At 33.1% G+C, this 22,638-nt stretch overlaps 4 protein-coding genes and 1 long non-coding RNA gene across 7 annotated transcripts; 3 read left to right on the top strand and 2 right to left on the bottom strand.

Annotated features, from left to right (window-relative positions):
- The first annotated feature begins 4,664 nt into the window (after positions 1–4,664).
- Positions 4,665–7,169, top strand: LOC115714578 (probable phospholipid hydroperoxide glutathione peroxidase). The gene is made up of 6 exons (XM_030643322.2): positions 4,665–5,153; positions 5,317–5,393; positions 5,471–5,532; positions 6,156–6,274; positions 6,354–6,521; positions 6,879–7,169. The coding sequence occupies exons 1-6, from the start codon at positions 4,875–4,877 to the stop codon at positions 6,906–6,908; spliced, it is 735 nt and encodes a 244-aa protein (XP_030499182.1). The 5' UTR covers positions 4,665–4,874; the 3' UTR covers positions 6,909–7,169.
- Positions 7,170–12,230: 5,061 nt separating this feature from the next.
- On the top strand, positions 12,231–14,381 carry LOC115714550 (thioredoxin-like 4, chloroplastic). Of its 3 annotated transcripts, none has more exons than XM_030643303.2 (4): positions 12,231–12,388; positions 13,361–13,822; positions 13,917–13,970; positions 14,121–14,381. In XM_030643303.2, exons 2-4 carry the CDS (start codon positions 13,388–13,390, stop codon positions 14,232–14,234), a joined length of 603 nt encoding a protein of 200 aa, XP_030499163.1. In that variant the 5' UTR covers positions 12,231–12,388; positions 13,361–13,387; the 3' UTR covers positions 14,235–14,381. The 3 variants fall into 3 exon arrangements, with proteins under 3 accessions (XP_030499163.1, XP_030499171.1, XP_030499148.1); XM_030643311.2 differs by having other exon boundaries at positions 12,286–12,388; positions 13,358–13,822; XM_030643288.2 differs by having other exon boundaries at positions 12,321–13,822.
- A 3,698-nt stretch (positions 14,382–18,079) lies between these two features.
- On the top strand, positions 18,080–18,379 carry LOC133032500 (uncharacterized). The gene is made up of 2 exons (XR_009685133.1): positions 18,080–18,156; positions 18,252–18,379. It is a non-coding gene; the product is annotated as an uncharacterized LOC133032500 (long non-coding RNA).
- Positions 18,380–19,588: 1,209 nt separating this feature from the next.
- Positions 19,589–20,640, bottom strand: LOC115710595 (uncharacterized). The gene is made up of 3 exons (XM_061106529.1): positions 20,395–20,640; positions 20,168–20,294; positions 19,589–20,024 (listed from the first exon to the last, which is right to left on the bottom strand). Exons 1-3 carry the CDS (start codon positions 20,565–20,567, stop codon positions 19,800–19,802), a joined length of 525 nt encoding a protein of 174 aa, XP_060962512.1. The 5' UTR covers positions 20,568–20,640; the 3' UTR covers positions 19,589–19,799.
- A 34-nt stretch (positions 20,641–20,674) lies between these two features.
- LOC133032550 (uncharacterized) lies at positions 20,675–21,496 on the bottom strand. The gene is made up of 2 exons (XM_061106528.1): positions 21,320–21,496; positions 20,675–21,223 (listed from the first exon to the last, which is right to left on the bottom strand). The coding sequence occupies exons 1-2, from the start codon at positions 21,479–21,481 to the stop codon at positions 20,738–20,740; spliced, it is 648 nt and encodes a 215-aa protein (XP_060962511.1). The 5' UTR covers positions 21,482–21,496; the 3' UTR covers positions 20,675–20,737.
- Between the last annotated feature and the right edge of the window lie 1,142 nt (positions 21,497–22,638).

Genomic DNA, 22,638 nt, shown 5'->3' with positions numbered 1-22,638 from the left:
AAGAAAGAAGCAAAACAGAGACGAAACGAGAGAGGAAAAATAAAGAGGAAAAGGAAAGTGGAATAAAAATGAAAGTTGAAATGAAAAAAAGAGAGGGAGAGATATAATATTATAGGCGGTTTATAGTGTATAAGCATAAATTGGAAACTAAAAAGTAAGATAAACTGGGGAAGCAATCATCAAATCGTGATGATTGCATGCAAAACCCTCTAACATAAACGGTTATGTTCAAAAAAAAATGTACCAAAAAATTTAAACACTTAAAATTACTAAAATGACCTAAAGAAACTACAAAACACACAATATGGGCTTTTTACAAAATTATTCCAGCCGTATGGGCTTTAAAATCCCATAGAGTATGCACAAAGTTCAAAAAAGCCATATAAAAGGTTCATAGTTAAATATGCCATATTTATCATAAAAAGTTTTAAAAACCCATACTCCATGTAAATTCTACTTAAATATAATTATATGTATATTTAGAAAAAGAGTAATTTGCGACATAAATACCTAAGTTTAACTCCCAGTTGCAAATAAATACCTAAGTTTAATTTTTGGCGGTAATAATACCTAAATTATAATTCTGAAACTTTTGTAAGTACATGACTGTTAATTGTTAAGTAAATTGTCACGTGGCAATTCCTAATTAGTCTAAGTCATTAAATTTTTATTTTTTTAAAAAATATTAATTAAAATATACCAATGAGAAAATGACACGTGGATAATGACATAATATTTTAACAGTTAGGTACTTACAGAGTTTTAAAAATATAAATTAGGTATTATTACCGCTAAAAATTAAACTTAGGTATTTATTTACAACTAAAAGTTAATACCGCAAATTACTCTTGAGAAAAAATGTTTATTTCTTTTTTTTTTTTTTTTTTTGTATGATGCCCGATCCAAATGTTGAGTGGGCTTTTGAGTTGCATTATTGGAGGGAGTAAGGAATAACAATTACCAGAAAGTGACTTTCCCACCTCTGAGCTTAAGTCCACAAAATTCCAGAACTTGACATTCATCTCAGCCCAATCAGAATTTAACTTCATTCTCATCTTATCCGTTTTGGTTTATACTGATTTACAATTTTAATCAAATGACAATGACATTTGATTTATTTAGAAACTTTGGGTTAATTAGAATTTTTGCCCTTGCATTTTGACATGTATTAAATTATGCCTCCTGAACTTTTAAGGTCGTAAAAAATGCCCCCTGAACTATTGAGATTTTTGGATTTAAGGACTTTTTTCCAATTTCATTCAATTTTACTATTTCAGTGATTGTTTATGTGCTAAACTATGCTCTCCAGACTTTGATATCTACCAAATTATGCCCTTCGAACTTTAACATGTACTAAATTATGCCCTGAACTTTCATTCATGTTAGAGTTTTTTTACTGAAATTGGAAAAAAGTTCTTAAATCCAACAATCTCAATAGTTCAGGGACATTTTAACGACCTTAAAAGTTCAGGGGGCAAAAATCCTAATTAGCCGAAACTTTAATATGATTTTCAAGTGTTTTTCTTAGTCAGCTTTAGCTGATGTTTTTTTTTTTTTTTTAAGTTTATTTGTTTTTATTCATTGTAATACTGTTGTAAAATCGATTTTATTTTAATTATAATTGATTTGAGTTATTTTGTGTTATTTGTTTTTATTCATTATGTTATAACCGGTTTGAGTTATTTTATGTTATTTATTTTTATTTATTATGTTATAGAATCGGTTTTAATTTTATTTATATCTGAGACATTTATTTCTGGTGAATTTTCTAATAATTTTTCCGGTAACGGTGACTTTTTTGGCAAATTTTCCAAAGACAATAACTTTTCTAGCACCGGCAAATTTTCCAGCAATTTTTTCAACGCTAATAAATTTTAAATATTTTATAGTATTTAAAATAAATTTAAAAAAATCAATTGCATACAAATAAAATAAAATATGTGTAATTAATTGTTTGGATTGAAGATTCTAAATTATTCAAAAAAATATGTAAGATATATAGTATAACTATAATTTACCATAAAAAAATTTAGGTGTCGTTTGGTAATTTTTTTGTTTTCTAATTTTTTAATCACAAAATAAAAGTAAAATTTTTATGTTTGAAGAATAAAAATGTATTTTGTAACCATTTTTTTTTCAATTTTAAAAACAGAAAATAATAATGTGTTCTGTAAAGTTCATTTTTCATTTTCATTTTTTTATTTTATTTAAGTCGGGTCTTGGTCTAAGGTCGAATTCGGGTTCGGGTCAGAGACCGAGTTCAAAGCCAGGGCCGTGGGGGATTTGGGTCCGGGTCTGGTCGGATTCCAAAATATTAATTAAGAAAAAAAAAACTGTTTAAAAAAATATTAAAAATGATTTTTTTATTTTTAAAATTTTGATTCTCAATTAAAAAATTAAAAAGTGAAAACAGTTTTATACAACATATTTTTAAAAAATATTTTCACTTTTTTAATTTTAAAAACAAAAAACTGATTAAAAAATAGGGAAAAAAACAAAAAAATACAAAAAAGGAAAAAAAATTACAAAAATACTTTGGGCCGGCCCATTAAACATTTATACAGTCTATATACAAATATTTACAAAAATACCACATGCACTAAGCCTTCAGCTGTACAGAGCGAACCATGAAGATGAAAATACGCGCTCGTTTCAAAACCGCAAAACAACCAAAATGAAACCAAAACGAGAAAAATACAACTATATATTAATTCTGGCAAAATCAACTGGAAAAGAATACCTGCAATGATCTAAACTGAAAATGACGAAAAAAAAAAAATTAGAAAAACTGTGAAGAAACTGAAATTACACATTTGTTTTCTATTTTATTCAATCAAAATAACTCCCCCTAATATCGAAATCTATATTCATGAAATGTAGATCTGTAACAAACAGATCTGGAGCTCCCACTAAATCCAAAACAATGTATGATGTGAAAAATTTAAAAAAAAATCTCATGAATAATACATCTACGTTATATACAGTTGCATTTTGATTTATTTTTTGTTTTGGTTGCCTTATAGTTGCATTATCGTTTTATGATAGTTTATATATTATGCAAGAATTTAATTTGATGGGGACTAAGAAATAGTAGTTATACATAGTAAGTTTTGTGCAAATAGTTGCATATTAATTTTATAGTGAAATAACATATGCAAGTAGCAAAACTATAACAAAACTACAAAACAACTGTATGCAAGTGCAAATAGTTGCCTTATAGTTGCATTATCGTTTTATAATAGTTTATATATTATGCAAGAATTTAATTTGATGGGGACTAAGAAATAGTAGTTATACATAGTAAGTTTTGTGCAAATAGTTGCATATTAATTTTATAGTGAAATAACATATGCAAGTAGCAAAACTATAATAAAACTACAAACAATTTGTATGCAAGTGCAAATAGTTGCCTTATAGTTGCGATTATCGTTTTATGATAGTTTATATATTATGCAAGAATTTAATTTGATGGGGACTAAGAAATAGTAGTTATACATAGTAAGTTTTGTGCAAATAGTTGCATATTAATTTTATAGTGAAATGACATATACGAGTAGCTATAATAAAACTACAAAACAAGTATACAAACTAAAATACAGGAAAAACTCTTTGAACATCAACATCCATGATAAATCTCATTGTTACCCATTGGTGATATAAAAATGGGACTGACCAGGTTAATCTAATCTATTAGCTTTGCCACCTTTACTCATAAATCTTAATCATGTTTGTCCTAATACTTTTCTAATATTAATTTTATAACTTTACTCACGTCAATACTACTATAAGCATGAATTAGATCGTTTTCTTTTCAAGTATAGAATATCATCGGTAATTGTTTCTTATTATTTTATTTTGTTATCTAATTATTTCGACGTGGCTTTGAGCTAGTCCAGCGAGAATGAAAATGACATTAAAATTGTACGAATTTATTTGTACATGCTTATATCAGTTGAATGGCCTAGTCAAAGTCTTCTCTTTTGTCATGAAAGTATTTCAGAAGTTGTAAAGTTAAACTAATAAGTTAAAAAGATTTAATTAAAAATTGAAATAAAATTAAAAATAAAAAGGAAAGAAGAAAAAAAGAGAGTGAAATGATGGATTGATTGATAGAAGTCAATCTAGACCTGTAAGCAATGATATATAAGAAACTAGCTTTCTGATTAAAAATTAAAAATAAAAAAGAAAAAAAATTGTTATGGAAAAAAAAATTAAAAATTAAAAACTGAAATAAAATTAAAAATAAAAAATTAAAAACTGAAATAAAATTAAAAATAAAAAGAAAAGAAGAAAAAAAGAGAGTGAAATGATGGATTGATTGATAGAATTTGAAAAAAGAGAGGGAAGAGAGTAGGATTTGATTGATGATGGATAGAATGATGACTAAGTGGTATTTGTGTAATAAAACCAACTTTGTAAGTAAAAATGTAGACATAGACGTGTAGAGGTATTTAGGTAATAAATTGTGCAAAATGGATTTTTCATGTAAAAATTTCTAAAAAATATTACCACCTTAATTTATAATTTATCGTGTATATAAGAAAGAAAAAAAACAAGAGCAAAATTGATGCTTACCAAGTTTTTTTCTATAAATATATATTTTTTTGTTTATTTTTAGGAAAAATATATAATTTATGAAGAGCTGTTTATTTTACCTCCAAGTCTCGTGGGACAATCATCATTTTCTTTTGGGAATTTAGGAAAAGATAACGTGTAAATACAACCGCCACTGAGAAACCTTTTTAAGTTGATTTATTTATTTATTGGGGTTGGCAAAACTGAGAAACCAGCAGAGTGTAGAGCCATCGCATTTAAATATATAATTTTATCTTCAATTCCAATCCAGTCCACCACTTAACAATCACCAAACAAAAATGGCTTCTACCCCTTCCACTGCCAATTTTTCTACTCCTTTCCATGCCTCTTTCCAAACCAAGCCTATCCAAAAGTCTTGCAATTCTACTTTATGGCCTTCCATGGAACTTTCGGTACCGTCAGCCAAATTGTTAATTGGTTCCTCTAAATCAGGCTTTTTCCGTTCTGGGTTTTTTTCGCAATCATCCAACCTTTCTGGGATTTTCGGAAAGTCTCGATCTTCGGGTGTTTTTGCAAGAGCAGCTACGGATAAGACTCTCTATGACTTCTCTGTTAAGGTTCAATCTTGCTCCCATCACCTCTTCTATGTTCACTTTTTTGTTTGATTTATGATTGCATCGTTCTCTTTTAGGAGGTTTTATTTATATCCATGAGTGGTTTATATTTCTTAGTATATGTAAATGTTATTGGTTGGATAACCAAAAAATGACTTGAATGCAGGACATTGAAGGGAAGGAGGTTCCTCTTAGCAAATTCAAGGGAAAAGTTCTTTTGATTGTCAATGTGGCTTCTAGATGGTATTCACTTCTTTAAATTTCTTTTCATTATGTTTTGTCGCTTTGTGATTTAACATGGTAAATTCCTTGAATGCCAGTGGTTTAACAACTGCAAATTATTCGGAGCTATCACACTTGTATGAAAAGTATAAGACTCAAGGTACGCTACTCTATTTAGTAGCTAGTAATGTTTTTCTATTCCCTTAATTTGAGGGTCTACCATGGCACATGGAAGCCTTAAAAAAACTTATGAATCGTGATGATTATAATTCATTACTCATCATACGATCTTTTGTTTGTTAATGTAGCATATCCTAAGTTTGAGCTACCTAATTTAATATGTACTAGCATTTGATATTAGAGCAAAAGATGTGAACACAAGGCATTTGTAATTGAAATTGAAGATCATTAAGTTCATGATACCTATATGCATCTTTGAAATTCATGCTCAATAGATTATTCATGTTATGCTTCTTCATATTCTAGGTGTTCCTGGGGTTCATTTTCTTAGGGCCACTTGGTAAATAAGGAAACAAGTTTCTCTTTTCTCAAACTTTATGTGGTTCAGCAGGGCTCCTATTTGTTAAACACGCTTCTTTTTTCCCCCAGAATAAACTCTTAACTATCTTTATACAACCTCATTGTAGGACACTAGATATAGCTTCTCTTGCAATCAGTTTACTTTATGTGGTTCAGCAGGGTTCCTATTTGTTAAACAGGCTTCTTTTATTTTTTTTTTCCCTGGAATAAACTCTTGATTTTCTTTGCACAACCTCATTGTAGGACTCGAGATACTAGCTTTCCCTTGCAATCAGTTTGGTGGTCAAGAACCTGGATCAAATCCAGAAATCAAGCAGTTCGCTTGTACAAGGTTCAAAGCCGAATTCCCAATTTTTGATAAGGTGTGTATATGAAGTGTTTATCGATAAAGTATTGTTTGGTTCAGGTGGTTGCATGAAAGACTAATAATTTTCGCAATAGGTTGATGTAAATGGACCACAGACAGCTCCAGTTTATAAGTTTCTGAAATCTAGTGCCGGAGGCTTTCTAGGGGATGTAATAAAGTGGAATTTCGAGAAGTTTTTGGTGGATAAAAATGGCGTAGTTGTTGAGAGATATGCACCAACGACATCTCCTTTTCAGATCGAGGTATTAGTTGCCTTTTAGTCTCATTTACATTTTGTCAACTTAGAAAAATATCTTTGAGATTCAGACAATGCTTGAAGTAATTAGCTAAAGTTTTAAGTGAATGCTCCTCTAGCATTTTAGTTTCGAATTTGCTAGAAGGGTTGGGAAACCCTTTTTACAATGACTTACATCTTCAATTCAGATGTATAAGATCAATTAGAGTGCCTCAGTACGTTGTTTATCACAGATTAGAAACGAAGTTGGGAATCTAATATGGTTGTTTTGAACATTTTAGGCCTGTCTTAACTTTCCTTTTCCTCTTCTCAAAAATTATAACAAGAATAAATAATTATTTTTTTCCTAAAAAAATAAATGCAGAAGGACATACAGAAGCTACTTGCAGCATGAACTCAGTTGTACAAGTAATCGTCACAACAGGAGAACTGTTCTAGGGTTAAATGATCTCTAAGATCATACACGAGCGAGCGGCCGAGCCTTTCTCGTTCTTAAGGTTCAGCTATGTAAAAATATATGATGTGTTTGCAACTAAATATTTGAACATAATTGTAGTTAGAGTAGTAGTATTTATAGTTACAATGTTCTTACTACGAGAATTATAATTACTATTGAACTTTTCCAAATATGAGGAAGAAGTCTCTTTCGTCTGAAGTTTGTTGTTTGTTTCACACCCAGAATTTTTGTTCTATGCGAGCTAAATTGTTATTAAACAAAAAGTAATAAATTGTGTCTACTTTGAACAAAATTTATATAATATTGGGGGGGTTCAATTATTATAAATATTATTTATGGGGTTTTTTTTTCTTTCTATTTAGTGTATACTGATTAAATTTTAAAAAATATATAAATTTTTAATGTAATTTCCTTACAAAAAATTATTTTTTGATGCATTTTTTTTTCGTCTTGGGCTCTAGCCCTCATACTTGTATTACATATGGGGTCTATCCCTAGTTTCACCCATAGTTGTAAATAGGTGTTGTGCTGACCATTAAAAGATAAGTATCGTGTTGTCTTAATATTTTAAAAGATAAGTTTGTCACGACTCGTAAGTTAATATTTTTGTACCGTACTTGGATTTGTGTCGCACTTTACTTAGGTCGGTTTATTTTTCATAAATGAGTTAGACCGTTTTCTTATAAAGGTCAAATTTGGGTTTAATTTTTTCACTATTTTTTTTTTACAATTAATGAGTTAATCACTAAATTATATGTATTTTTTATAATTTCAATTGTTTTTATATAATTTTTTAATAATACTTTACATATAATCATATTAAAAAAATTAATTAGAATAATTAAAATTGGAATATTTATTAGTAAATATATGTATTATTATTATTATTATAAGAATTTTTTATGTTATGTTTTCAAGTTAATTTATTCGTGTTTACGTGTTGTATTTTTGGGTTTGTCGAGTCGTGTCATGTTTAAACTTATTTTTTTGTGTCGTGTCGTGTCGTGCAAATTTACAGTATCGTGTTGTGTCATGTTCAAGTCCATATTTTTTCGTACTGGTTTCGTGTCATGTCAAAAAACTCAACCCGTATTTACAACTCTAGTTTCACCCATTCGGTTTCATTTTCCATGCTTGGAAATGATGTAAGACTCAACCTACTACTCGTTCTCATCAACTTAATATTTGTTCATCTTTTTTTTTTCTAAAAATAGGCCAAATTGTCATTTATACTGAAAAACAACAAATGTTTCGTAATCAGAGCATATTGTTCTTTAACTAAAGAAAGATAGTCGTTTGAATCGAATACAAATATGATACTTACATATGTGGTAAGTGACTTTTGATAGGTGGGACTCATCTTAAATAAAACTGATTGATTGATATTACTGTTGGAACTTATTTTACCAGGTCTTAATTCACTGACATGTATGTTCGATTATAAATTTATAATCTAACATCTTAAAATATAAAAATCTTAAAATGATAAATAAACATGTAAAAATATATATATAAAAAAAAAAAAAAATCCTTACATTGGTTGTAGTAGAATTAAATATCTCATTCCGTTCAGTACTCTAACCCTTGTTCCTTTTTGTTGTGGAGTAGTAACAAGTACTGAACCCAAATCTTCTTTGAATTGACAAAACACCTTTTACACAGTCTTCCACAATGGTCTGAGTACCATCTTGAATAGTGTGGGTTGATACTCAACTCACTTTCGCTAAAATCAATGAGAAGGAAAGGTTAGTAGACTTAACCTGGAGTGCGGTATTAGGCGAGGGGATCCCCTCTCCTCGTATCTTTTAATCTGGGGTGTAGAAATTCTTTCGTGTATCCTCGAGAATGCCCCAAATGCTGGCATTATTAGAAGAATCAAGTTGAGCAGGAGTGGCCCTCGACTTTCCCATCTTTTGTTTACAAATGATCTAATTTTGGTAGGTAGAGCCATAATGGAGGAGGCTACGGGCTTTTAGCAATGTCTGGAGAAATTCTGTGAGTGGTCGGGTCAACGCATTAATAAATTGAAAACATGCATTTTCTTCAGCAAGAATACCAGTGATGGAATGAAACGTGGTATTCAACAGGCTCTTGGGCTCAATATGGGAATGGGTAACATTAACTACCTAGGTCGCCCTTTGTTCCGCAATCGCAATAAACATACTGATTTTAACTTCATTCTGGATAACCTTGTATCAAAGCTGCATGGGTGGAAGTTAAAATCTTTATCTAAAGCGGGTCGTGCCACTGATAAAATCGATCGAGCTATCTTTACAAGTGTATGCGATTCAAACCACAAAGTTGTCCAAGAAACTTGCAGCTAAAATAGATGGGATTGTTAGAGATTTTTGGTGGGGTTGTGATCAAATTGGGGTATCTATCTAAAGGTTTGGGATCAGTTGTGTCTCCCTAAATCTAGAGGGGGACTTGGTTTTCGAAGGACACTGGAAATGAATCAGCCCTTCATGGCTAAATGGGGTTGGGCTCTCACTACCGAGGACCAGTCACTGTGTTGTAAGGTTTCAAGTGCTAAGTACCTTAAAGGTAGACCTTTCTTGAAGTGTTCGTCCAAAAATTTAGACGCATGGTTCTGCAAGAATGCTGTGAAGTCTAAAGAAATCCTTATGAAAAGAGCATGTAAACTCATATCAGATGGAAAGGATACAGACATTTGGGATGATCCCTAGTTAATTCACGGTTAGGACTTTAATCCCCATCCAATAAGAAGGCGACTGAGGGATTGGAGAAAGTTACAGATTTATTAACAGTCAATGGCGATTGGGATATTTCCAATTTGACCGAGAGACAGGAAGTTGCATTCTCAAAGGTGGTAGGCCTGGGGGTCAAGGTAGTGATAAGTGGATTTGGACTAAAGAACCTAATGGTCGCTTTTCTACTAACCTATCTTTATCAGGCCTTGGCGCGTGCTCCTATTTGCAATATTGCTCCCGCCCTATGGAATAAACTTTGGAATGCTAGTATATTGGAGTGTCACAAAGTCCTTTGGTGGAGTATTCTTTCAAATGCATTACCTATTCGGGCTGCACTTGCTAAAAGGATGATTATTGAAGATGCGTCTTGTCCTATTTGTGGTCAGGGAGAGAAAACAATGGAACACCTGTTCCTCTATTGTAACTTTGCTTTCCACCTCTTGAGATCCTCCCCCTGGGGTGTGATGCCAGTGATAGACTCTGGGGCCCGTATGTGGGATTGGGTCAATTTCTTGTGGAGCCTAAAGGAAAAGGGAGAGAACGTTCAAGAATTGTTCCTGTATGCTTCGATTGTCGTGGACACCATATGGAAAACCCGAAATGATAAGGTTCATAATAATACTTTATGTAACATTAAACAATGGATTGACTCTATTTCTATATGTTTCACAGACTACAGTTCCTGTTTGTTTCCTTCGTCGGTGATGGTTGCGACTCCTACCTGGTCCCCACCCCTAGACGATTGGGTTAAGATCAATTGTGACGTTAGAGTTAGTAATGACTCAACGTGTGTGGTGGCTCTGGCTAGAGACCACAAGGAGTCGATTTTGTGGGTGGCTAGCAATAACCTCCCTTTCTCTGATCCACTCATTAGAGAAGCGGCGACCTGCTTGTTAGCCCTGGAATCAGCGATCAATTGGAAAGCATTCATTTGTGATAGTGGAGAGTGATTCTGAAACAGTAATCAACACGTTGAAGGGGAATAGTTCCGTTTGGGGCATTGGTAACTATGTGCTTCAATGTAAAAATCTCTCAAGACTTTTGATTAGTTGTAATTTTTCGTTCATTTCTAGATTTTGTAATTTCGCGGTCTATTTTGTAATTTTAATGCTTATCACACATTAAAATAATGATCTTCAAAAATAATTGTGATTGTGTAATTCTTGAGCCAAAATAATTTCTTGAGGATCCGATTTATTTTTAAAAGTTATAAGAAAGAGAGAAAGAGATAAAGAAATCCAATAATAAAATAAAATATTTAAAATGAATGCTTCAAATCAATGTATCAAGCAAAATAAATTAAAGAGTAATTTGCGGCAAAATCCCCTCAACTATCAATTTATTTACAAAAAACCATCCAACCTCATATTTTGGTGGGAAAACCCTCCAAAGTACTGTTCTGTTTACATTTTTAAGGTGTCGTGTGTCCAGCCTCGTTAAGTCCTAATTTTGCCCATGTGGCAATGACAGGTCACTAAAAAATTATCCTATGTGGCAATATTTTACAAAATAAAAATTAAAATAAAAACTAAAAATTTAAGAGTAATTTGCGGCAAAACTCCCCCAACTATCAATTTACTTGCAAAAAGCCATCCAACCTTAAAGTTTTTTTGGATGGTTTTTTGCAAGTAAATTGATAGTTGGGGGGGTTTTGCCGCAAATTACTCTTAAAGTTTTTATTTTATTTTGTAAATCATGGCCACATAGGATAATTTTTTAGTGATATGTTATTGCCACGTGGACAAAATTAGGACTTAACAAGGCTGGACAGGCGACACCTTAAAAATGTAAACGGAACAGTACTTTGGAGGGTTTTCCCACCAAAATATAAGGTTGGATGGTTTTTTGCAAGTAAATTAATAGTTGAGAGGGTTTTGCCGTAAATTACTCTAAATTAAAAGAAAAATGTGCTTATGCTGAATAAAAGGACAAAACAGAAAAGAAAAAAAATAAAAGGACAAAAAAAAATTGAAAGAAAGAGGAAGCTGACATATACACTATTAGAGATAAAAGGAGAAAAAAAACTTTTTCAAACATTCTAAAAATCTCAGATAAGTTTTGATTGGTATACACTGGCCGAAATAAAACTAGAAAATAAACGCTAATTCTATTATAATAAAATAGGTAAGGTCATTTTTAAAATTTATTTTAAAATTTCATCCTTTTGATAGAGATAATTACATAAGACAATATTTTTGTAAAAAAGTTTATTTTTACATTTAAAGAATTTTTTTTTCATTTTTACTGTTTTCTATAGAAAAAGCACGAAAATAATAAGAAAACTACATAAAAGTAACATGAAAATAACATCTAAATAACAACAAAAAATAACATACAGATAACAAAAAATCAATAATAAATTAACAAGATAACAATATAAAAAGACTGTATTTTTAGTAAATAAAATCAAAAAAATCTAAAAATATTTAAAGTTCTGTGAAATCGTATTTTTGTAATTTTTTTCATTATTTTTGTGTATTTTCCTATAATTTTCTCTTCAGTTGGGTTTTCCTATTATTATTGCATAATGGGCCGGCTTAGGGCCTTTGAGGTTGTCCATCCATCTAATGGGCCAACTTTCTGATCCCATTTTTGAACATAGAAGTGCAGTACAGAAGCAGATATGGTGCTTAGATCGTGTTCTTTTCCCATTCGTAGATATCTGCTCTCACAATTCAGATACGGCATATCACCAAACAACCGGAGGTAAGCACCAATTATCTCTTCCAACTCTAATATTCAGTTCACCAAATTTAATACACACTCACTTAAACCAATACCATTATATCTCTATGTTTCACTCAAATCTGTCCAGTTGCTCTTCGTTACTTAGACTCTCAATTCATTGAGGCATGTAAGAGTTTAGAGTTAGAAGTTAGAACTATTGGAGCTTCCCCAAGTTTTAAATATGATAATTGGACTATTTCATATGCTCTCTTTCCATTTAACAAAAAAAAAAAAAATCCAAGTTTCTTATTTCTGATTTTAATAAACAGCTTGAAAGTACCATCCCAGAATCATTATCGTTATATTACATGCTATATGCTGATGCATTGCTGGTCCTAATAGAAAGTTACTAATGCAGCACCCTCATTGAACTAGAATGAGTATGCCGTATGCGTTTCTATTCATATTGAGAAGAACTATGTTACTTTTTGAAGATAAAATAATATGTGGTTCCCATAAAATGGTTTATTTTACTTTTATCCCCTTGCATTAAAGATGTAGAAACATAAAATTTTATCCATGTTTCAATGTATTTTCCAAAGAAGAGAAAAAGAGTGGAAAATTTACTTCTGCGCTGCAACGATATATGCATAGCATCACATTTACTGATTTTGTAGCTACAGTGACAATTTATGTCATTTTTCAGTACTGGCTGGAAGCATCACCTCATGATTTAAATATACAGTACATATGTATAAATTTTTAAAATATTATTGAAATATCCATGTACTGGTAGTTGACGGAGTTGAAGGAAGAGCCCATTAAACTCTTTAGTTTTGGTTCTTCTGCTGCAGAATCTCCAATACTTGATGGATACTTATAGATTGATCTGATTTGATCCCGTTTACATATATATGCATGAGTGTCTTATATATGTTTCATTAATATGCCTGTTAATAGATTTTTCTTTTATGTAAATGACTAAACTGGTAAATCGTTATGCAAAAGAAGAGAAGAAACTGGTTTGTGTTTGTGGCCATGCAAGGGCAGAGTACGGTCCATCACAAGGACTTGTTCAGTTTCAGAGCAAGCACAATTAAAAGACAATTGAAGACAAGTGGCCCGTCCACACTTTCAAGTTTGAGTCATGTCAGATTCAGCCTGGTGAGGGAGAAAATTTCTTTGAGATTTGACCACTCAATCCGACCCATCAAAATCAAAGCTGCAGATGGAAATCAAGGAGAGCTGTCGGATGAAGATGATGATCTTTGTCCTGTGGAATGTGTTAGAGAATTCAAGACTGATGAAGAGTTCTTGAAGATCCTAGATAAAGCCAAAGAACATAATTCTTTAGTTGTAGTAGATTTTTATCGAACTTCTTGCGGAAGCTGCAAATATATAGAGCAAGGATTTGCAAAGTTGTGTAGGGGAGCTGGTGATGAAGAAGCTTCAGTAATCTTTCTAAAGCACAATGTGAGTACTATTTATTATACATGGGATCTAACCAAAAAATTATATAAATATAGATATAATAGGCTTTGAACTCGAGTTGCTATTTCTTACACAGGTAATTGATGAATATGATGAACAATCTGAGGTTGCTGAACGGCTAAGAATTAAGGTAACTTCCTCTAGTAATACAGAGTGTCTTCATACTCCATTAGATGATGGAAATGGTCGAATCTTTTCCCATATGAATTTTGTGGCTCATTAGTTTGGTTGCTTTTAAAACATGTGATTTTAACTTAATGAGCATAATAAACTGATGCAGACGGTGCCCCTTTTCCACTTCTATAAAAACGGGGTACTATTGGAAGCTTTCCCAACTAGGGACAAAGAAAGGATTATTGCTGCGATTGGTAAATACACATCCTCTGTATCTTAATCTAAATAAATATTTTCAGTTCTGGGCTTTGTTACTTTAAAAATAAATTATGCAGTTGATATTATATACAAATATTTATAGGGATTGTATAATACTAAACAAAGACTTTCCACATATTAAAACGCCCAAACTCGATTTCCCTACCTACTTATGATATATATATATATATATATATATATGTATATATGATTCATTGTGCTAAGATTCAAGCACAATATTGATGTAGAGGTTTGTATATTAAACTTGTAACTATCACTGTTATTTGTTATCATCTTCGATTTTTCCAATGAAAATGAGGAATGTGTTGCATCACATACATTAAACACTATTTGTTGAGAGTGTATGACTTAATGGCACACAAGTGAATGGGATCATTAATGTGAAGTTAAACTCTCAAAGACTTTACTTAGAACTTAATGACATCAAGGCTACTAGTTCTTGAAAAACTGTCGTTTTGCTGTGAGACTTCCTTTCAAGGGCAAGGGATAAGGTGATTCATACCAACATAACTTTTATCCGATTATCAAAATAATATTACGAGGCACATGCAAACTTTGGAAGTAAAAAAATGAGAAAGTATATTCTAATTTTAGGACCCTAGTGGTAAGAGTGGTCGATGACCATAACGAGGAAAAAGTATTATATTTTATTTTTTGGGAAATGTTTTTAGGCAAGCCAAGTAAAACAGCACACAATTCATTACTTATTTATGGTATAATTACATAAATAACTTTCTTTCTTTTTTTTTTTTTAATTTTTACTTTTACCTTCAAAAAATTTCTTTTTTTATATTGTTACAGTGTTTTATAAAAACACAAAAATAACAAGAAAATTACAAAAAAAATAATAAGAAAATTACGTCAAAATAACAACAAAAAGAATAAGGAAAAAAAACAGGAATATTCTAAAAATGGAAAAATATTACAACAATACTGTGGGCCGGCCCAATGAACATTTGTACAGCCCAAAATGAAAATATTACAAAAATACCACTTGCCCTTACCTTCAGCCGCACGTCACAAACGGAGAGGATGAATGAAGCTCCATCGATGCAGTCGGCCACGCAACCAGAATGAAACCAGATCGAACGTAAAACAACTGTAAATCGCGTCGAATTTCAATAGGAAACGAACAAATCCAACGATCTAAACAGAAATTTTTTTAAAAAAAAGAGCAGGACAACCGTGGAGAAACTGAATTTCAACATTTGATTTCGGTTTTTATAGTGCAATATCACTCAAACGATCGTCGAAAATTCAGATTGAAGCAATGTAAATCTGTATTGAACAGATCTGGAGCTCCCCCTCAAATCCAAAAAAAAGGTATGAACTGAAATTTTTTTTCAACAATGATACACAGCATTTTTAGTTGCATTCTGGTTGATTCAATGGTGTGCAACAGGCAATACATATGGTAAAAACCAATAAACAAGAACTGATTATGATTAAGGAAACAAGGGATAGTAATAACTTTTTTTTATTTTTTTTTTTGCGTTGGCTTACAGTTGCATTATCGTTTGAAAATGGTTTCGAAATCATGAAGAAGTGTTATATGACAAGTACCAAGAGCTAGCATATATACAAGGTAAGATATATGTTAATGGTAGCAAATTAGTTTTATAATAGTTGTAAATCGATCTGATTCGAATAAACATGATGAAAAATGACAATGCGTAATAACTATGTAATTTTGGGGATATAATTGTGGTTTTTCAGTTGGTTTACAGTTGCATAATCATTTAATAATAGTTTCATTACGTTTTTTGCAGGAATTTATTGTGGAAAAGATAGAGTACAGAACAGTTTGAGAAATGGTTAGTTTCCCAAAATTTAAATGAAGTTTCTTAATAGTTTTATTCTCGTTTCTTTGTAGTTTATTAACTACCAAAAAAATGGCAAAATCGTAACTGGACAGGAAATACAATGCTTGAACAAAGGAACAGAGATAGTAGTAAGTTTGTACTCTATTTCATAACATAATGAAACCAGTTTTAAAATTCGTTGCCTCGGACTAATAACCATTGCAAAAACACAGGAAAGGAAAGACATTCCATTCCTAGTCTTCTACAATGGAAAATTCGATGATCGAATGAATTATGAAAATTATGAAGCCAGTGGACACTACATTTCTGCCAATTGTAACTATGAAGATTTGCAACAGAAACTCAAAGATGCCCTGGAATGCAACCAAGAAAACACTGTTTTGCAACTGAAATATCAAGTGAAGGAAGGATACCAACCATTGAGGATAAAGGATGATCAAAGCACCGCATTTCTACATACAACTCAAACTGAAAGACCCCGACTTCACAACATACCCAATGTGTGTGAATGTCATCAACAACCCAACAACAACCATCGATGCAACATTCTTTGGAAATGACAATTCATTAATTACACATAGAAGCGCCTTCCAACCAATCGAATACAATGCAAAGAACAACAAGACTCAACAAATCAACAACATATAATTGAAGCAAGAGTACTGGAATTTGGGGAAGAAAGTTTTGACTTCATGGACTATGCAAAACTTGTGGCAGAGGAAATGGTTGAGCAACTGGAAAACAACAGAAAAAGGAACCAAATCACGAGATTATGACGAACTACTAATCACGGATCCGCATCATCCGTAAATAGAAGAAGCACAAATATACAAAGACAAAGAAACACTGCAGAGCGTGCTTGGTTTCTATGCAATTAGGAACAACTTCCAATTCAGAGTTAAAAAATCATGTGCAAGAACATACAAGATTTGTTGTTTGGATCCAAAATGCAAGTGGGCACTAACAACATCCAAAAACGGGCCAACAAAGTCATTCATCATTCGAAAGTACGACAGAAAGGTGATACACACTTGTGATCTAAACATCAGATTTGCCGACAAGAGACAAGCTACAACGAAATTGATTGGAAACTACATCAAGCCACGGTTCACCAACATAAAAACAACTCAAACGCCACAAGACATCAGAGGAGAAATGAAACACAAGTATGGGGTCCGAATGAACTACATGAAAGCATGGAGAAGCAAAGAGCACGCGCAAGAAGAATTACGAGGAAAAGCCAACGAATCATACAAAGTTAGCTGCCCGGTTTTTTGCACATGTTGCAAAAACTAATCCCGAACAATAGTGCACATGGAAACGAGAGGATGACAAATGTGCCTTCAAGTACTTGTTTGTCGCACTGGATGCATCAATAAAAGGATGGAAGAAATGCAAACCTATAAAAGTTGTTGACGGAACTTTCCTTAAATCAACATATGGAGGTACACTCGCTCTCTCGCTTGTACACGGTGATGCAAATGGGCACATTTTTCCACTAGCTTTTTCTCGTTGTGGATCTCGTAAAACAACAACTCATGGCAATGGTTTTTCACAAATGTGAGAGAAACATATGGGATTAGAGAGGAATGTTGCTTGATCTCGTATAGACATGAGAGCATAAGTAAGGCAAAATTTTGTCAAGTATTTCCAGAAATCACACATTGCTATTGTGTATACCACCTGTTAAGCAACCTAAAAGCAACCTTCAAGAAGAATGCAAGCAAGCTGGATAAACCATTCTTCGCTGCAGCCAGAGCATACACAGAGAGGAAATTTGAATACCATATGAGCGAGTTGGACAGCTTGGACATCCGTGTAAGACCATATTTACAACAAGTTGGATACCACAAATGGTCAAGATACCACTGCAAAAACAACAGGTATTCAACTATGACTTCAAACATTGCTGAATCTCTAAATGCAGCAAACTTGGCAACTAGAGAGCTACCAATCACAACACCGATGGAGTCATTGAGAGCATTGATTCAACAATGGACATACACAAACGGAAAAAAGCACGAGAAAACAACAACATTTTTAACACCTACAGCAGAAAAGAAATTAGTCGACAACTTTGTGGAATCATTGACAGAAAATGTAATGACATGTTAAATATTTTAGTTGCATTTCAGTTTCTTTATAGTTTGTTTTTCGTTGTCATACATATTAACAGTTTCACACTTAATCCGCAGGTAAAACCAATAAACGAGACCATGTTCGAAGTCATTGAACTAACCAGATCATGGGTCATCAACCTCAAGGAGAAAACATGCAGTTGCAACAGATTCCAACTTGATGAGTTACCGTGTGCTCATGCGCTTGCTGTTATAAAAGAGATGAACTTGAATGTTTACAACTATTGTTCGGGTTATTACACCACGCGAACATGGCTTGAAACATACGGCGGCTCAACATATCCGTACACAATCACACAACTTGGGATGTGCCACAAAACATAAAAGATATCATTGTTCTGCCACCAAACCAAAAAATAAGATCTGGAAGACCAAGGAAACGAAGGTTTTTATCTGAATGGGATACAAAAAAACATAACAGGTGCGGCAAATGTGGACAACACGGACACAATCGAAAGACATGCAACAATCAAGCAATAAAATAGATACATATGAAATATTTGAATTGTTTAATTTTGTGTGCAAATTCAAACAGGTTGATCTGTGATGCTCTAAATACATGGGATTTCATTTTTATGAAATTTGAAACAGCTTTTTTAATAGTTTCAAAATCGTTTTGTTACGGCTTGCGACCCTTTGTAAAATATTAAGTACCGAATGACTTATTGTTTACGCTTTAAAGGCAACAATCAATAATTGATAAAACATAACTTGAATAAGGGAAAATAGTTAACGGAATACGAAGAATAAATATACATTCATAGCACTATTTAGGAAAAATGAAAACATAGTTTGTATTTAGTTGGTTAATAGTTTCTCCATAGTTGTGCGACCGTATATAAGAACTTGAACAATTAAAAAAACACAAAACTTTGGGAAATACAAACCTATACAATAAAGATATTATAAGTAGTGAATGTCAAATATCCTAAAAGTTTTAAACCAGCTACATAGTTTTAAACACACAACAACACTAAAACTTGTCAAGTAAATAGATTCAACAAATAACATAATAGAGCCACCAAATTAAAAGTTCCTATTTCTTCAATTTAGATGCCTTAGAAGACTTGGATTGCTTCTCATCATCGCTGTCAATACTTTCGTCAATTTTCCTTTGTCCGTACGAGTAGAAAAGTGAAGCAAGCTCGGGTTCGATAAACTTCGATGTCAAAGTCCGCAGTGGACATCCTTTCCGTGTATAAAGAATTCAGCAAAGGCAGCAACATATGCTCCACAATCACTGTTAAAAAATATAGAGAAAAAATAAACAGATTAGAAACTAAAAAACAACATAAAAGAAACTTAAAAGAAACACTCACTTCTTCTGCTGAGACGCAATACCACTAAGCTCCACGATTCGAATGGAGTCGTAGGTCGAAACCGAGGCAGAACTTGTGCTCTATTCTTCCAGAACCCAAGTAAATCGAAAAACAAAGGCAGCAACACGGAATAAGCCTTCATCGCATTCCTAGCTGCGGCATTCATCTTCGCGGTTCTCAAAGAATTGTACAGAAATAACGTCCTTTCGTGCACGTCAAGACGCCCAAAAACCCAATGACTTTCCCTTCTTAAATTGATGATGAAAAGCACGTGATCGGCTTCATATCAAGGCTTGGAACAGGGAATGCGCATACCTCGGATGTAATGCGCAATTGGGTGGGCAGCGTGAATGTGTGACATCTTAGTCTTCATTGACTTGGCCTTGTTAAATTTGTGGTACAATGCTTGGATCGAATCATCAAAAAGACAATCAGTGGTTGCGAAATTCAACGTCACAGCGGAAGAATACTTACCTTTTTTCCGAAGGTAATAGAATATGGTGTTCATATGCTGAGAGAAAAACAACACGTAAACACAAATGAAAAGGTTTAACAACCGGAAAAAAAACTGAAATGTAGTATCAAAACTGAAAAACATTTAGAAAGAAACTAAAAACAAACTACCATAAGTACAATATAAATTGGAAACTTTACCGAGTCGTTCATAAACATGTCGCATGTGGCCAAATGGTAAAACCAAGTTTTATCCTCAACATAATCAACACCTAGCCTAAAACCCGGGGTAAATTTCTTTGCGCCGTCTTCATAACAATTATAATGCCTACAACAACAAAAAAAACAGCAAAAAAACAGCATTAAAACAGGAATGAAACTGGAAAAAAAAAAATAATACAAAAACAGATTTAATAAAAAACAGTCACCTGGGATGTTTAAGCAATCCTTCACCAATCCAAGAGTCAAATTTTGCCTCAATCTCGGTAGATACGGGATCAGCAAAAGCATCATTAAGAGCATAAAGGCCCTTCACATAAGTCACCATTTTGAAATCCCTATCATCCCCAGCAGACTGAGAACCTGAGGACATAAGCTCCATTGGAGTGCTCCCGACATCAGCAGACCCGAAATCAACAAATGGAGATTTCAAGGCCGGAGCACGCTTCCTCTTATCCAACGAGAGGTGTATCGAGACGTATCCTCAGTTTCTTCATCAGTATGAAGGGCATCTGACTTCTCACCAACAACATCTGGATTGGGTGCGGGGACCTAAAAAATAAAGAATGCATTAAAACAGTTGCAAAACATACTAGAAACTAATGAGCAACCAAAAAGAAACCTAGTTTTTTTGAAAACAATTAAAAGTAAACTTACATTGATTTTAGCAACAGCCTCCAAGCCAGCCAACACAACTTGATCATCATCTATTACAAGCTGGCTCAATCCATCAAAGAAATCGTCCCCCTTCAATCGAGACTCATCGCCCTTCGGCTTCTCAACATCCTTAACATTTTTATCACTCCCTCCAACATCCTCAGAAGGATTCACCTCAGCAGAAGGGACAGCAGTAACAGCCTTGTCAGCATCATCAGCAACCCCACCAACTTTAACCAACTCACCACCATCGTCGGAGTCGGAATCAATATTTTCTGGATCAGGCAATTGCTTGTCATCATCCTCGGCATCATCATCATCATCATCATCATCAGGATCATCATCAGAATCTTGAGTTACTAATTCATCCGATGACTTTCCCTGTATCAGCCAACATAAATGAAACTTAAATAAAACAGTAAAGAAACTATACAAAAAAAAATAAAAAAACCTAAACAATAAAATAAGAATAAATACCTCGTCAGAAGGACGACGATGAATGGCATTAACCTTCTCTTGGATATCCTTAATTACAGTCATTACGGATTTGAAATTAAAATCAACAAAACACCTCAACGAAATGAAGTCCTCGGCCAATGATGATTGATTCGAACTGAGCATCTCCAGCTTAGATTTCATCCAATCAATATCTGCTGAATCGACTTCTTTGAAGATGAGCCACCCTCGAAGGATTGCTTCGCTACACCACGTTCATCAATAGATTCATCGAGAAATAGACCGTCAAGTTGAAGCCGCCTCTCTTCATCGCAGGACGCATGTTTTTTATCTTCAACTCGAACAACATAATTAAACATAATATGAAAAAATTAAAACAATTGGAAAAACCAAAAAACAACAACATATATTAAACTCGAAAAGAAACTAGAAAAAACAAGAAAGAAACCGTAAAGTACCTTCTCCAAAGGTAAATCAAACATCTTGCCCTTCAAGTCTCGAAGGGTTGGATTTTTGGTGACGATGGTGTTGCTCCAGTTCCGTAATCCCGGGAATAGAAGATGAAACTCTCTTACGTAAAGAGTTCACCATTGCAGGACAAAGCATTCATAAAACCAAACAAGAAAAACCCAAGGACATCCCAATGCCCTATACCACCCATCATATTGGCCTCCCTTCTCTCGCCTTTCTATTTTTCATAATGATCCCATGCTCAATCCTACCTTTGAATGAGTCAATTGTCAATTCAAATGATTCCCTACCCCAACAATACTCATCCCACCGACCGCTATCAACTACATCTAGAACAAACCTAGACACTTCTTTGTCAGGAGTATTGCTAAGAAGAAAACACCGAATGAAATACAAAAACCCATTTTCAAACCAATAGACTCATCCAAACCCCACCGACTACCCAAAAAAGCATCCTCGATGGCTTTGTTGTCAATAGTTTTTACACCACGGAAACATGTTTCTACCAATTGATTTGTTTCCGTGAAAACAACAACTTGTTGCAATCACCGAAACAATCTAAACCGTAAATAAGGTAAAATTCTTCGCACTAAACCGTATGCAACGGCCAAGAACCTTAGCCCAAAACTCCTTAGGATTAGGCCGTAAAACTTCCCTTAGTAGTAAACTATGAACGACTTCAGGGTGAAAAACAAACTCGTGCATATCCAGAAAATGCCCAAACTGAGTTTGACGAAACAAAGTAAGCAAATTAACAGATAAAGTGTTTTTAATATTATTTATCACGTATCAACACCTTTGGTGCACACACACTTAGATCCGTAAAAATCGAAGGACTAAATTTACAGATCCCAAACCCGCAACATAAC

This window comes from Cannabis sativa, chromosome X (genome assembly GCF_029168945.1).
Source record: "Cannabis sativa cultivar Pink pepper isolate KNU-18-1 chromosome X, ASM2916894v1, whole genome shotgun sequence".
Classification (NCBI taxonomy): Eukaryota; Viridiplantae; Streptophyta; class Magnoliopsida; order Rosales; family Cannabaceae; genus Cannabis; species Cannabis sativa.
The sequence above is the reverse complement of the archived record's forward strand: the minus strand, read 5'-3'. Positions and strand labels throughout refer to the sequence as shown.